This window comes from Oncorhynchus gorbuscha, linkage group LG23 (assembly GCF_021184085.1).
Source record: "Oncorhynchus gorbuscha isolate QuinsamMale2020 ecotype Even-year linkage group LG23, OgorEven_v1.0, whole genome shotgun sequence".
In the NCBI taxonomy this organism is placed as follows: Eukaryota; Metazoa; Chordata; class Actinopteri; order Salmoniformes; family Salmonidae; genus Oncorhynchus; species Oncorhynchus gorbuscha.
This window is the reverse complement of record NC_060195.1, coordinates 56,087,732-56,102,925: the sequence shown is the minus strand read 5'-3', so window position 1 is coordinate 56,102,925 and position 15,194 is coordinate 56,087,732. Positions and strand designations below refer to the sequence as shown.

Below are 15,194 nucleotides of genomic sequence, written 5' to 3'. Positions count from 1 at the left end.
CTAAAGTTGGTTGGTCTGGACAATATCTGAACCAATCATAGACATCTATGTTTCACAAGTTTGGACAGTAGAGTGCAGTAAAGTATAGTTCAGTACAATACAATAAAGTACATTATACTGTACTCTATTGTCGTGTACTCAAACATGTGGTTTCCATATGTTTGATTTCATTCCATTCATTACAATGAGCCTGTCCTCGTTGAGCTCCTCCCACCAGCCTCCTCTGCTGTAGAGGTGGGGGGGGGGGAGAGGAGAGAGAGAGAGAGAGAGAGAGAGAGAGAGAGAGAGAGAGAGAGAGAGAGAGAGAGAGAGGGGTTGTCCAGACTGTTTTCACACTTACTTTGATCACATGACAACAGAAAGAGAAAGAAAACAGTTATAAGCTGAACATAACAGTATGCCAGTGGAAGGAAGGACAGTAGCAGGTGCCCCAACCATGGTGTGAGACTTCTATGATTTCCCATTGTGTCCAATTCAATTGCAGTAATTCTGTTACTGATTTTTTGCGTAATTCTGTTAACGATTTACAGCCCAGGATTCTTTCTCCTAACTGCTCCTACATATGTAGGATTAATTTGAGCCAGTTTGCTACAGCAGGAAAATAATCCTGCAGATACAGGAAATGTGAATTATTATGTGGATCAGTGGCAACCAGTCATTCAAAATGGGCTTTCCTGTTTTGTATGTTATTTTGGCACATATCAGTTTGCAAACAATGTCAAAATATATATATCATTGAGTTAATAAAGCCGCATACAAATATGGTCTCTTTTTTGTATTATTGAGTAAGGCAGTTCCAAAATGCAGGTGTTTCAGCCTAGCTCATTGCCTTCTGTGGTGATGGGGCAAGCCAACAGTAAATATGCAGCGCTGTGCAGTGATTGGCTCAGTGTTCTGTCACTCATGGGGATACTACGTCACCGCCAGGTCTAAGGGTAGAGCTCAAAAATTCAAACCCCTTGGGTACTGCCATAGAGTTACATTAGAAGTGCCCATCAAAGAAGGTCATTGGCCATAGATTAAATGACGTAAAATCACAGTATATCTACAGTAGCTTTGATTGGACTGATCATGTCAACATCATACTTTCTAAATCTTAGCTAGCAGTCATCATCATTAATGAAGTTGACAATCTACTGGTAAATCCATTTTTAATCCTTGTCATATGAAGATAGAAAATGTAGAGAAATTATTGATAAAACATATCGGTGCTCACCGGCCATTGGACATAAACATTACACAACCAGTTGGAAACCAGAAATTCAACAATGAGTGGCTTAGAAGGAATGAGTGGCTAACTGCAAGCGTTGCAAAGCAATCATTAGCCTGCTATTCAGTGGAGTGGCTGTGTGGTCCCAAGTCTAAGATTAAGGGTCTATTTTCCTAGTTTAAAATGGTTAACATTCAACATTGCTGTCAATGAAGCACAATTTGTGCTCAAAACAACTTAACTCTGAACTGCAAAATCTGACTTTAGTGAGTTCAAGACAACTGGGAACTCGGGAAAAACAAGCTACGACTGGGAAAATATGTTTTGAACTTTCATCCAACTCAGAATTGTAAATCAGGAACTCTGGTCTCTTTCTAGAGCTACAACCTGAAGATCACCGACAGTATCATGATTCAGCATTTTTTTTCCAGTTCCCAGTTGTCTTGAAAGCACCATAAATCCAGAGAATGCTTTGATGACAAAGTTTTATGACAAAATTTGCCCACGAAGGACCACCGCGCCACCTTCCTGTTCAAGTGAGCACAGCACAACAAGGTGAGTTCAAAAATGAATTGTATGCAAATGCATAAATAATGTAATATGCCAGGGAGATATGTATACTGTAGCTAAGAAAGTAATACTAAGTGTATGTTGTGTAGTAAGCTGTTAGTAGCCTACCCTAATTTGTGGTCTATTTTCACCTCTTAATTTCACTTACTGTTCTGACTTGGTGGTGCACATGTAGCCTATAACCTGTTTTTGAGAAATGTATTGTCTGCTTATATGCCTCCTTTATTTATCCTGCAGTTCTGACTTGAAGTACAGGGAGAACACTGTAAGAACGGCCCATGTTTTGAATTCTGTCGCTGTACATTTCCAAAAGTGCTGAACAAATAGTTTTGACTAAAACATTTTTTGCCCCATTGAGATTTACATGCTAAAATCGTTAATGGGCATTTTTGTAGGGGTTGATTATTTTCGTTTTTTATTGTAAGGGAAAATCAAGTCGGAAATTTCAAAGTGGAAAAAGTACAAACTTCAGAAGCCTTTTTAAACCTAGAACACACTACAAGTGTTCTCTTGCAACAGGGTGATGAAATTAAGATACTAAAACTGTATCTGCTCTCCTCTATCTGCTCTCGGATTTATGATCTACAGACACTTTTGTCATTGCCCAGAATACAAGTGTGTTGTTCGAATTTTTGGGAAATGGACCATTGCTTCCCCCCTTGCCTAGGTCTAAGTAGACCTGGCTAGGACCAATCACTAAATTATCTGGATAGGTGAAAATGAATTGATTTGACCAATTGTGCTATGCCAGATCAAGTAGTTTGTAACATTTTGTAGTTAGATTGTATCTGCTTCTGTACATTCTGATTTATCCATGCGCTCTGAGATGCATTGCTCTGGCCTCCCTGACTGTGTGCAGGCTTTGCAGTAGAACACGGAGTTATGATGCTACCGTAGACGTGGTTGCGATACCGAATGTATAGTATCGCTTTAGCTACCTGTCTAAACGTTTTTTTTAGTAACACCAGCAAACATGCTGGACTTTGCGATATTTGCAGTGACTTTTGTCATCATTCTGGTCGGCGCAGTCCTCTATTTGTATCCAGTAAGTCAATGCCTGTGTTTATATTAGCCAATATTTGCAACATCGTATATCCACCATGTCATTACTAGCTAACGTTACTTGTAAATCTGCTAACTTTGTGCAGTTTTACAGTGACATGACAGTTAAAAAAATCCCTGGACATTTTATGCATCTACCTTTAGCACCCAAATGTTTCAGCAGGTTAAGTGAATTGTGGAGTGGACAAATATTGTTTTCAAAGCTCAAGGTTACTGAATATGTAAACTGCACAGAATTTCTTGTCATGTTTAATTTATGTCTCTCTTGAAACTGAAAGTAACACGCTTGATTCATTTTTTTTATCAAGTCATCAAGAAGTGCTTCTGGTATACCAGGTCTCAACCCTACTGAAGAGAAGTGAGTAGACTATGACCAAATATCTTGATCTCAGCCCATATTTATAAGCGTCACTGTAGGAGTACTTATCCAGGATCAGATCCCCCCCTGTCTATACATCTCCATATAAAAGGCTAAACTGATCCTGGATCAGCACTCATACACTGAGAAGTTTTCTGAATACGGGCCCTGGCCTGACCTAGGTTCCTATTGGTTTATTCGTCTCATTCTCTTAATCTAGGGATGGAAATCTGCAAGACATAGTGAACCGAGGCAGTCTGCATGAGTTCCTGGCTAGTCTACATGGACAGTTTGGTCCTGTGGCATCCTTCTGGTTTGGAGGACGCCCTGTGGTCAGCTTGGGTTCAGTGGACCAGCTACGGCAGCACATCAACCCCAACAGGACTAGTGAGTACTGGGGAGGAATGGAAACTATTGGGAGGAAAGGGAAACAGGTGCTCTGTCCCTACTAACGTCAAATCAACGTTTATTTGTCACGTGCGCCGAATACAACAGTGAAATGCTTACTTAAGGCTCTAGCCAATAGTGGAAAAAAGGTATTAGGTGAACAATGGGTAAGTAAAGAAATAAAAACAACAGTAAAAATACAGTGAAAAACAGTAGCAAGACTATAAAAGTAGCGAGGCTACATACAGACACCGGTTAGTCGGGCCACTTAAAATTCATGCTTAAAAGATTGCACCATTCTAAGTAGAATGTGGGTATAGATAGACATTGTAACAGATTCAGGTGATTTCCGTTATACATGTACAGTGTTGTTTTGAAATAAAGAAACAGTAACACTGTGACATCTTCTATCCTTACTTGTAGCGGACTCATTTGAGACAATGCTGAAGTCGTTGCTAGGTTACCAGTCAGGAACGGGTGGAGGGGCCACAGAGGCTGTAATGAGGAAGAAGTTGTATGAGAGTGCCGTCAACAACACCCTGGAGAAAAACTTTCCAATGCTGCTGAAGGTTTGCCTCTTACACAATGGCTCATTTGGCAGTTTTTAATATTTGGCTGTAGCATTCTGCAATACTTTCTTCAGTTTTTGTGTATTCATTAGTATTTGTTTACTCCAAAAGCTTGTTCTGCTCACTACCCTGGAATGTTATAGTTCGGTAGCCTAGTGGTTAGAGCGTTGGGCCAGTAACCGGAAGGTTGCTGGATCGAATCACTGAGCTGATAAGGTAAAAATATGTTGTTCTGCCCCTGAGCAATGCATTTAACCCACTGTTCCCCGGGCGCCGTAGACGTCGATTAAGGCAGCCCCCTTCGACTCTCTGATTCAGAGGGGTTGGGTTAAATGCGGAAGACACATTTCAGTTGGACAACTGACTAAGTATCCCCCTTTCCCATTGACACACGCTCTCTCTGTCTCCCTCCCCCTTTGTCCTGTTCTAGTTGGTGGAGGAGTTAGTGGGGAAGTGGCAGTCTTTCCCTAAGGACCAGCACACACCCCTCTGTGTCCATCTGCTAGGATTGGCCATGAAGGCTGTCACTCAACTCGCTTTGGGTGACCGTTTCCGGAATGATGCTGAAGTCATCAGCTTCCGAAAGAACCATGAGGCAGTGAGTGAGCAGTCACATTTAAAGTCACCGTTTCTGGTGAAAAGATGCCCATTACGACCGGTGTTTGCAGATTTTCACAGATAATTCCCTTTACTTGTCAGATCTGGTCGGAGATCGGAAAAGGCTATTTGGATGGTTCCATGGAGAAGAGCTCCATCAGAAAGGAGCACTATGAGAGCGGTGAGTGAGAACTAGTTCACTGCTATGGATCATATGTGTTACTTGTACATCTCAGCATACACTTCTTTATAGAATGTATCTGAAATAGAAAAGAGATGTGTATACATTTTCTGTCCTCATGCTAAGTACATTGTTTGTTTACAGCGCTGGCAGAAATGGAAACAGTGCTGATGTCTGTGGCGAAAGACAGGAAAGGACAAAGGAGCCAGACAGCGTTTGTAGACACTCTTCTCCAGTCCAACCTCACAGAGAGACAGGTGATGCACAGATTCTTTGATTATAAGGAGAACAGGCTCATTGAGGCAGAGCATAGAGCCTCCTGTTGCTGTTACTCACGTGTAGAGGAAAATAAAACTTCCTTCCTGCTTTTGTTTTAATGAACGCTTGTTTTCATTGTTTCTCTTTTGTAGGTGATGGAGGACAGCATGGTATTCACACTGGCAGGTTGTGTCATCACAGCTAATTGTGAGTACTAGTAATAAATAGATTATGCCTATCTACGTCAGAACTTGTGGCTTTTATGGTGTAGCCAATCATCAATTTTTTCTGAGAGAATAAAATCATACATTTGCTTAGTATTCTGTCAGAAAATCTCTCTCACAAAGTGTTGATGTTTCTCTTTGTGGTTGTAATATTTCCCAAGTGTGCATCTGGGCAGTACACTTCCTGTCCACATCAGAGGAAGTTCAGGAGAAGCTGCATCAGGAGCTGGAGGATGTTCTGGGTTCTGAGCCTGTTTCTCTGGATAAGATCCCACAGCTCAGGTGACCTCTGACAGCCAAATAACATAAACAATGTGATGCAGTGTGACAGGTGTTTCAGATCCACTCTTGCATGACGTGTACCTTATGAGACCTGAAGACTGGTGTAGCTTCCTGAGCTAATGCCTAAGCTAACAGGGGCTAATAGCCTTGTGGCCCACATAACACCTGGGTTCGAACCCTGGTCGGTCACAGCAGAAGGGGCATGTATCCTCGTGGTAGCATGTCTTCAAGGTATGTTTATAGATACATTTTATCATGCTTATCAAATGCATCTTCTATACTATAGGTATTTTCAGCAGGTTTTGAACGAGACTGTGCGGACAGCCAAACTGACGCCCATCGCAGCCCGGCTCCAGGAAAATGAAGGGAAAGTCGATCAGCACATTATTCCTAAAGAGGTATCTTATTCTCCTCTAACCAACTTAGTTAATTTATTATCCACATCTCATTATCACAATCAGCAAGTGCTTATAGATTTAAAATGTTTTTGTTGTTGTTTAAAGTGAATAATTAAAACACTTTATTCCTATGTTTTTTTTTAGACACTGGTGATCTATGCCCTTGGGGTAGTCCTACAGGATGCAGACACCTGGAGCCGTCCCTACAAGTCTGTTCATATGTATTTTCCTTTGAACCTTTTGCCACCTAAAGAGGCATTTTTTGCTGGATTTTTTGGTACCAAGTTTGAATTCCTGCACTTTGTACATCTAGGTTTGACCCAGACCGATTCACAGAAGATTCAGCCAGGAAAAGCTTCTCTCTGCTTGGATTCTCAGGGAACCAGGCCTGTCCTGAGCTGAGGTAACGGGGATGGGAAAGGATAGTGGCGTGCACTTGAGATTAACCAAGGGGCTAGGGCATTTACTAGTTGTAATTGCACAGGAGCAACTTGTTATACAGTTTTACCATATTTCTTCTATAATATCAAATGAAAGGAAATGGAGGGAGTGTCACTACCAGGCAAAGAAGAATGTGGGCTTGTTACTAACTTTTTATACCACCATTTCGCCACATTTCAGGTTTGCGTACACCGTGGCTACTGTCGTCCTCAGCACTGTAGTGCGCCAACTGAAGCTGCATCAGGTGAAGGGACAGGTGGTAGAGGCCAGATCTGAGCTTGTGTCCACACCTAAAGATGACACATGGATCACTGTGAGCAGAAGAAGCTAACTAACAGTGGACATTTGTCTCAAACTCCATCTGTGGAAGAGAAACTGTGTTAATTGGGAAGGTACTTGTCAGTTAGCTTAGATTCTAGACCGAGTGGAACTGTTTAAAAAGCTGTAAACATGAGCTTAGTAGGGCTACTTGTCAGTCAGCTCTTGAACATGGTTTTGATTAGCTAAAGTCATTGCCAATGGTGACTCGGTTATTTGAGCTACCACCTGAAGTAGCTTTTTGTCCCCCCCCATTTCAATATGAGGATCAGTAGCTATCTTTTCAAGCTACATGATAATTTAAGTATTGTCTTAAACCTTGCCTTAAACCAAATGCTGCACAAGCGATGGCTATTTTATCTCCACTCTTGGACTTCTGCACAACATTCCAGCTGAACTGCCTTCCAAAACACGTGGTCCCAACTCCCCCAGATACATGACATTTTAGACAGTTCATTTTTTAATAAAGTTTACACTAATCCTGTGTTAGGATAGGAATATAATATTTTGCACATTTGTTGCAGCCCCTCTGTTGTGATATCCTGCCACTGTCAAGACATCGAGGCTGTTATTGTCAACAAGTGCTCATTTTGTATCTGCAGTGTCTCTGGTTCAATTCCCATCCCTGTTTCCATTGTATCGCTACATTAGCTTTAATTGTTTAAAATAAAAAATATCTGTAACTTCTGGATTTATTAACAGCCTTTTTCCAGGGTGTATTGTTTCCTTTCAAAACAGACTTGGGGTTTGTAATAATTTACACCAGTCACAATGTAAATTGGAAAGGAATGGAAAGAGCAAAGATCTAGGTATCATATCCACATAAATTTGTCACAGATTGTCATACACTCCGTCATAGTTGGGATGCCCAACGCCACTTCTGCAGGAGCGTTGGAGAGGCTTGGATCTGGCATGCATTGATTGCTAAAGATGTGAAAATGGCGGAGTTACAAATGCTTTTGGAAGAGGAGATTCCAGCTGGACGTAGTGCATTATTAGATAGTTTTACCAATTTAGAAAGAGTTGCCGAGTATTGCGAAAGCAACTATGTTCAGGTAATGATACTTTATAACATTATCAAGTATATATTCTACGCTTATCATCTTTGACGGTGGGCGAAGTGATGGCTACGAGTTATGCCGATGGGGTGCAGCTACTCCACTGCAAGGGTGCTCCTGTTAGCGCGACCAAGCTAGGCTATAGATGGCTAGCTAACCTTAGTTAGCTACTTTATGCAGAACGTAGCTATGTTTTTCCTAATATGAAAACATTGGTTGCCGTTCTCCAACCGTCATACATGTATCGTCATTTATCAAACGTGTATTTAGTTGTTAGTATTTTTACTAACTTGACTTCGTTAGCTAAGTAATAATAATGCTAGCTGAGCTAGCCCGAATTATCTGGGCACAGCTGGTTTCATGATTGACTGTGTCGTGATGGGGTATACAACAAGGTATTCAGCTAAGGTAAGGAATTGGATTTAAAATGTTGGTACACGCTCTGATACCAGAAGAGAATCAAAGGAGCCATAAGTAAACGAATTTTATGACTATAGCTAACTAACGTTAGCCACGGTTTCTAGTTAGCTGCGCTGCCATTACTGTCAAATTCTCCAGTGGTAGGGGTTTGAAATGCCCAATTCGTGTCAACATTAGGAGGCTGTAAACAGTGGTCGCGAAGAAAAAATATATATAATATGTGTGGCACTTGTAAGCGTTCTTCTCCTGCCAATACTTAGCGTTAGCTAGCTAATGTTATAGCCTTATTATGTGTTATGTGCCAAAACACATAACACAAGCAAATTGGATCGGACATCCTGTATCGCCGATGCCGAACTTGTACTACTGACTGTAGAGTGGGAAAATCGGTGTTTCATAGACTACTTACTGGTAGTTCATAACGTTAGTCATGCCATGAAGTACGTTTTTTCTAATATAAAGTGCGGCTCTGACACCGAGTGTGAAACGTTTGTCAATAGTGCCACTGCCCTGGAACTAGAGGTCTTAACGGGTCCAAAAAGTTGGGCCTGTTCCGAAATGGATCTGGGACTTTACCACCGTGACTCGATATGCATAAATTCATTTTTTAAAATATAGAAACCCGTTCTGGACGGACCCGAGGACAATAAACCCATTCCATTTAGACCGGAAGAATCCAGGGCCGATCTGATCCGAGTGATGGAAGTAGCAGAAAATCGTGTTTTTAAGCGACTTAATTAACTGGAGCTGATAAAGCCAAGAGTGAGAGAGGTGCTGCTATAGCATGCGGGGGAGGGGCCATACTTTGAGCAAGTGACTTGGGGAGGTAGGAGGGAGAGATGAGACATCAACCATCCAAGCCGACTCGCCCTATAGTAGACTAATAGCTGCCATAGCTAGGTTATTTATCATCAAATACGATTATGTAGTACCTGTCTAGGACTGAATCAAACTGGGAGAAGCTAGTTAACGTTAGCTAGCTAGGTTAACTGAGGCTGCAAATTAAATGTTATTTGCCACATGTGCCCAAATACAACAGGTATAGATGGACCTTACAGTGAAATGCTTACAAGCCCTTAATAAACAATGCCGTTTTAAGAAAATACAAAAAAGAGTAAGAGAAGAATAACTAACAATTAAAGAGCAGCAGTAAATAACAATAACGGGGCTATGTACAGGGGGTACCGGTACAGAGTCAATGTGTGGGGGGCACTGGTGTCGCGATAATTGAGGTAATATGTACATGTAGCTAGAGTTATTAAAGTGACTATGCATAGATGGTAACGTTGCCATTTAATTAGATGTTAAGGAGTCTTATGGCTTGGGGGTGGAAGCTGTTTAGAAGCCTCTTGGACTTAGACTCGGCTCTCCGGTACTGCTTGCTGTCCGGTAGCAGAGAGAACAGTCTATGACTAGGGTGGCTAGAGTCTGACAATTTTTAGGGCCTTCCTCTGACACCGCCTGGTATAGAGGTCCTGGATGGCAGGTAGCTTGGCCCCAGTGATATACTGGACCGTACACACTACCCTCTGTAGAGCCTAGCTGTCGGAGGCCGAGCAGTTGCCATACCAGGCAGTGATGCAACCTGTCAGGATGCTCTCGATGGTGCGGCTCTAAAACCTTTTGAGGATCTGAGGACCCATGCCAAATATTTTCAGTCTCCTGTCAATGAGAATTGGGATGTGCTCGGTCCTCCTTTTCCTATAGTCCACAATCATCTCCTTTGTCTTGATCACATTGAGGAAGAGGTTGTTGTCCTTGCACCACACGGTCAGGTCTCTTACCTCCTCCCTATAGGCTGTCTCATCATTGTTGGTGATCAGGCCTACCCCTGTTGTCATCAGCAAACGTAATGATGCTGTTGGAGTCATGAGTGAACAGGGAGTACAGGACGGGACTGAGCATGCACCCCTGAGGGGCCCCTGTGTTGAGGATTAGCGTGTCGGATGCAGTGCATGCACTTTCTAATCCTACAGTTACAAATAACTCCATTCAGAATATTAAGTAGCAGCCTGCCAGTTGGCTCGTTGTCGTTGTAACCTATCCTTCTCCTTTAACTTTCTCCGTCAAATCAAATTTTATTGGTTACGTACACATACACTCCGATGCCAGTTTATTAGGTATTCCCATCTAGTACTGGTTTGGACCCCGTTTGCATCCAGAACAGCTGGAGTTCTTCGGGGAATGTAAATGTTGCTCGGTTGGTATCAAAGGACCTAACATGTACCAGGAAAACATTCCCTACACCACTGCCACCCGCCTGTACAATTGACACCAGGCAGGATGGGCTCATGCTTCTTATGCCAAATCCTGACTGCCATCAGCATGACGCAACAGGAACTGGGATTCATCAGACAAGGCAATGTTTTTCCACTCTTCAATTGTTCAGTGTTGGTGATCGTGTGCCTGCTGGAACTGCTTCTTCTTGTTTTTATCTGATCGGAATGGAACCCAGTTTGGTCGTCTGCTGCAATAAACCATGTGTGACAAGGACCGATGAGTTGTGCATTCCGAGATGCCTTTCTGCACACCACTGTTGTACTGCGCCGTTATTCGCTTGATAGTGGACTGCCTGTTAGCTTGCACGATTGTTGCCTCTCAACTCTCATCAACCAGCTGTTTTTGCCCACAGGACTGCCGCTGACTATGTTTTTTGTTTGTTGCACCGTTCTCGGTAAACCCTAGACACTGTTGTGCGTGAAAAGCCTAGGAGGACAGACGTTTCTGAGATACTGGAACCGACGCGCCTGGCACCGACAATCATACCACGCTCAGTTGCTTAGGTCACTTGTTTTGCCCATTCTAAAGTTCAATCGAACAGTAACTGGATGCCTGTGCCTGCATTATATAGCAAGCCATGGCCACGTGACTCACTGTCTGTAGGAGCGAACCATTTTCGTGAACGAGGTGGTTTACCTATTAAACTGGCTACTGTGAATTTTGCAGATGTTATCGCAGGGCAGCGAAATGCTTCTAGTTCCAACACAAAATCGTACACGTAAATCCCAAAAATGTTCATTAGAAATATCAGAATGAGTAATGTCAGTCAGGTGTATATGTATATAAATAATGTTTAATGGTGTGTATGGACAGTATATGAATAGGAAGGGTATGTACAGCAGTAGTTATTAGGGATGCACAATATATCGGAATTGGACGATAATTAGCTAAAAATGTCAACATTGGTATCTGCCCGATGTGGAAAAACAAATGTCAAAGCTGACGTGCATACATATATAACGTAGGTACATGGCGTAATGACGCCAGGTAAAATTTTGCCATGTGCAACACAGAATTCCTAACCTAGCCCTCAATGTCTGCTGTGTGTATTGAGCAGCTAACAAGTCAAGCAGTCATTTGAAAGAGTAAGAACATTTCAGCGAGACAACTCAAAGGTGAAATCCATTAACGCCAAGATAATGGGATTCATTGCCCTTGACAATCAAACCGTTGTCTGTTGTGGGTGATGTTGGATTTTGCGACTGGTTGAGCACCAGTACACACTAACGTTACCAAGTGCGCTATTGCAGCGTCACTGCTATTAGCTTCGCTTCACGACATACTATGGAACGCCGTTTGGGTCTTTGCGTGTCAAAAAAGATACGTCAAAACACTTTAATTGGCTTTTTAATTTGACAAGTCAAATAACACAGTTAAATTATAGAATGTTGTGTGTTCTGAATTTGCATGTGCAAGCCACTACTGTCACCACTGTCAAAGCTGTACAAAAAAGTCCGCAAACAAGCAAAAACCGGTCACGAACAATGTGTTTACAATACCGCGTTGGTAATAAAGCATTTTGTTCGACCGCAACTTCTGGGGTAGCTAACTTTAGCTTGGTACCTAGCTAGTCTGAAAACAATGACCAGTAGAAACTGCAGTCCTGTTCATTGTTCTTAGCAATGATTTAGGAATCCTTGTGAGTAAGTATTAGCTAGGTAGCCAATTGTTGTTTTCCTATTGAAATTGAACTTCTGTTCATGAAAGTAAATAGCTAGCCAGCTACTGTTGCCCAAAGCTAACGTTATAAGCAGCCAGCTAGCTTCATCTGACGAGTGAGGCTCCACCTGACCGGGTTATGTGTTGTGAAGCTAGCCACAATAAGGATTAGGCACAGTAGTGGAATTTGCGTTTTGCCTTCAAAATAAAAGTACCTATTTGAAATTTATGCAGAAGGTTACAATTGGTGGAGTCATGCCATATTTAGACTAGATAATGTTAAACAATGTTGGAATGTGAAGCAATGAAATGTGGTATCAGTCTACTCGGTGACACCCACAGAACACAACTGTGAAGAGCTTACACAAATAATGTAACACCCCCGGGGCGGCAGGGTAACCTAGTGATTAGTGATGCATTGGGCTAGTAACCGAAAGGTTGCAAATTCGAATCCCCCAGCTGACAAGGTACAAATCTGTCGTTCTGCCCTGAACAAGGCAGTGAACCCACTGTTCCTAGGCCGTCATTGAAAATAAGAATTTGTTCTTAACTGACTTGCCTAGTTAAATAAAGGTAAAATAAATAAAATATTAGAGTTGTAGCTCTTATTGCGGACTGTGACTGAAATCACCTCCCTTGTTAGTATTGACATTCATTTTGCACTGTACAGCTTTATCTAAGGATTGGGGACCAATGAAATGGGGTAACAGTCTACTCAATATATTTTTTTTCCCCAACATCCTCACTTATCAGACTCCAAAACATCCAAGCAGTATTGTTTTTCCTCATGAATATTGTTCAATACATATAGCTTGACAATAAATGTGGCTCAATGCAGTTGTTTCAGAGTCCCGCAATAAGAGCTACGATGCTAATGTTCTCTGGGTGTCACTGGAGTAGACTCCATGTCATTAAGCCACAATCCATAGGTAAGGCTGTACAGCGAAATAAGTATGCCCCCAATGCAATTCTAAAGTATAATACATCCAGTGTGATTGCAACAGAATCAGTGAGACAGACCTTCTCGTCAGTGCATCGGATCTGATTTTGTTTACCTAAGACCACACGTCGCGCATTTTTGTTTTTACTTAAGAAATACTGCACCAAACACCGTAACTAGATGTTAAACTGCTTGACTAAAATGTCAATTAATTACTTATTCTTGTTTGTAGAATCATTGACTATTTTGAAGCAGTAATGCTGGCTTTGTTCCTATGGTGTCTTATGGGGGGGAGGGGCAAACATCAGTAACTGCCACATCGAACCACACCACCAAGACTGAAATCTTGTTTTTTTTCTTAATGAGCAGCAGAGAAACGCATGTCAGAAGCCATGCATTGTCTGTCTTTAACACACCATCCATGGCAGACGGGGGAGGGTCGAGGGTTGACCTTTGAGAAAAGTAATGTCATTCAGTACATACTGTCAATAAGGGAAGTCTTAGTCAGAAAAGCAAGGACAGCGTCATCTCCAGGAAATTGTTTCCCTCTGAAAACATATGGCCTTAGCTTGCCTAGTCATCCTTCAGCCCCTGCAAGATCCTATTTATATGATGTCGATGCTCTCCTTTTTTATGCTGCTTGGCTTTGTTTTCTTATTGCCTCTCTACTCTCGTTTCTCTGTTACTGATGTCTATCTGTTTATCCTCTCTCGCACTCTCACTCCTTAGTCACCAGATAAGCACAGAGCGTTGGAGGAGACTAAGAACTACACCACCCAGTCCCTGGCCAGCGTAGCCTACCTGATCAACACCTTGGCCAACAATGTCCTGCAGATGCTTGACATTCAGGCCTCTCAGCTCCGCCGCATGGAGTCCTCCATCAACCACATCTCACAGGTACGGCTGCCGTGACGTGGAACACACTGTATATATACACACACACAGAGATGCACACGTTGAAAAATACACACACATCCATATAGCCTAAGAATATCTGATTCGAAACGATAAGCATAGTTCAAAATTCTGTTTTGTTCAAGTCTGTCAAGAAATAGTCTTAACTGTATTTCTCCCCCTTGTGCGGCCCCAGACAGTGGACATCCACAAAGAGAAAGTGGCAAGGCGGGAGATTGGCATCCTGACCACCAATAAGAACACCTCTCGCACGCACAAGATCATTGCTCCGGCCAATCCAGAGAGGCCGGTGCGCTACATCCGCAAGCCAATTGACTACAGCCTGCTGGATGACATGGGCCACGGCGTCAAGGTAGGGAGCAGTGGGGCATTGACGGTTACCAACTGGATTCCTGATGATAGTAGTAGGTCTCGTTTTTGTACTGGAGGGAGTGAGTTATCAACCTTTCTTGTAGCACTAAGATCATGGACAAACACTGATCTTAGTGCAACAGGCGATTTGGGGGGAACCCCCCTCCCCTTGTTTGGTACAAAGACAGTAGTAGGCCCTGGGGATAAGCACGAGGGTGTGGTGGTAACTGTGTGAGTCACTTTGTCTAGGACAGTGTGTGACTTGTTTGCTGCTTCCCTAACAACATCTGTGGACTGTAGGCCTATAACATTGCTACATGTGTTTCTGTGCATTTTCTCACTATTAGTCACTAATCCTCCTCTTTCTCTCTCTCTCTTTGCATCACTTATTTGCCTTTTTAAAATGAACCTAGTGGTTGCTAAGGTTTAAGGTAAGGATTTCTAACGAAATTTAAAACTCTAAAAACAAAGTTGGTATGCGTGTAAGACCAGAGTGTGTTTTGTCTGATCCCAGGTTATGTTGTTGCTCTGTTGACTAGTACTTCCCTGTTGTTGTTTTTGTAACCTCTCACCGTGTCCTACAGGCCAGTGCTCAGAACATAAAGGCTGGAGCCGCAGGTCTCCCTCGCACCAACCCACCAACACAGAAGCCCCCCAGCCCACCCATGTCAGGGAAGGGAACCATTGGGTATGTAGATGTGGCAGGTACCACTTCC

The 15,194-nt window shown here is 42.5% G+C and overlaps 2 protein-coding genes across 18 annotated transcripts in view; both read left to right on the top strand.

Annotated features, from left to right (window-relative positions):
* Positions 1-2,492: 2,492 nt before the first annotated feature.
* LOC124010959 (cytochrome P450 20A1-like) lies at positions 2,493-7,556 on the top strand. The gene is made up of 13 exons (XM_046323797.1): positions 2,493-2,825; positions 3,151-3,200; positions 3,421-3,587; positions 4,011-4,156; positions 4,587-4,754; positions 4,856-4,934; positions 5,079-5,191; positions 5,345-5,399; positions 5,578-5,698; positions 5,985-6,096; positions 6,241-6,305; positions 6,410-6,499; positions 6,718-7,556. The coding sequence occupies exons 1-13, from the start codon at positions 2,754-2,756 to the stop codon at positions 6,866-6,868; spliced, it is 1,389 nt and encodes a 462-aa protein (XP_046179753.1). The 5' UTR covers positions 2,493-2,753; the 3' UTR covers positions 6,869-7,556.
* Positions 7,557-7,719: 163 nt separating this feature from the next.
* LOC124010546 (abl interactor 2-like) overlaps positions 7,720-15,194 on the top strand; it is a 14,739-nt gene continuing 7,264 nt past the window's right edge. For 9 of the 17 annotated variants that reach the window (XM_046323113.1, XM_046323112.1, XM_046323100.1 and 6 more), the window contains exons 1-5: positions 7,720-7,910; positions 13,942-14,109; positions 14,303-14,479; positions 14,892-14,909; positions 15,063-15,166. In XM_046323113.1, coding sequence (XP_046179069.1) covers positions 7,794-7,910; positions 13,942-14,109; positions 14,303-14,479; positions 14,892-14,909; positions 15,063-15,166 — 584 coding nt within the window. In that variant the 5' untranslated portion in view covers positions 7,720-7,793. The remainder of the gene's footprint in view (positions 7,911-13,941; positions 14,110-14,302; positions 14,480-14,891; positions 14,910-15,062; positions 15,167-15,194) is intronic. The other 8 variants (XM_046323111.1, XM_046323110.1, XM_046323109.1 and 5 more) reach the window with 1 other exon arrangement.

Bases quoted from the DNA above. Each gene is read 5' to 3' on its own strand.
- LOC124010959 (XM_046323797.1), top strand. From the start codon at position 2,754: ATGCTGGACTTTGCGATATTTGCAGTGACTTTTGTCATCATTCTGGTC. The intron at 3,588-4,010 runs GTGAGTACTGGG...CCTTACTTGTAG, and splicing joins CATCAACCCCAACAGGACTA to CGGACTCATTTGAGACAATG. The intron at 6,097-6,240 runs GTATCTTATTCT...GTTTTTTTTTAG, and splicing joins AGCACATTATTCCTAAAGAG to ACACTGGTGATCTATGCCCT.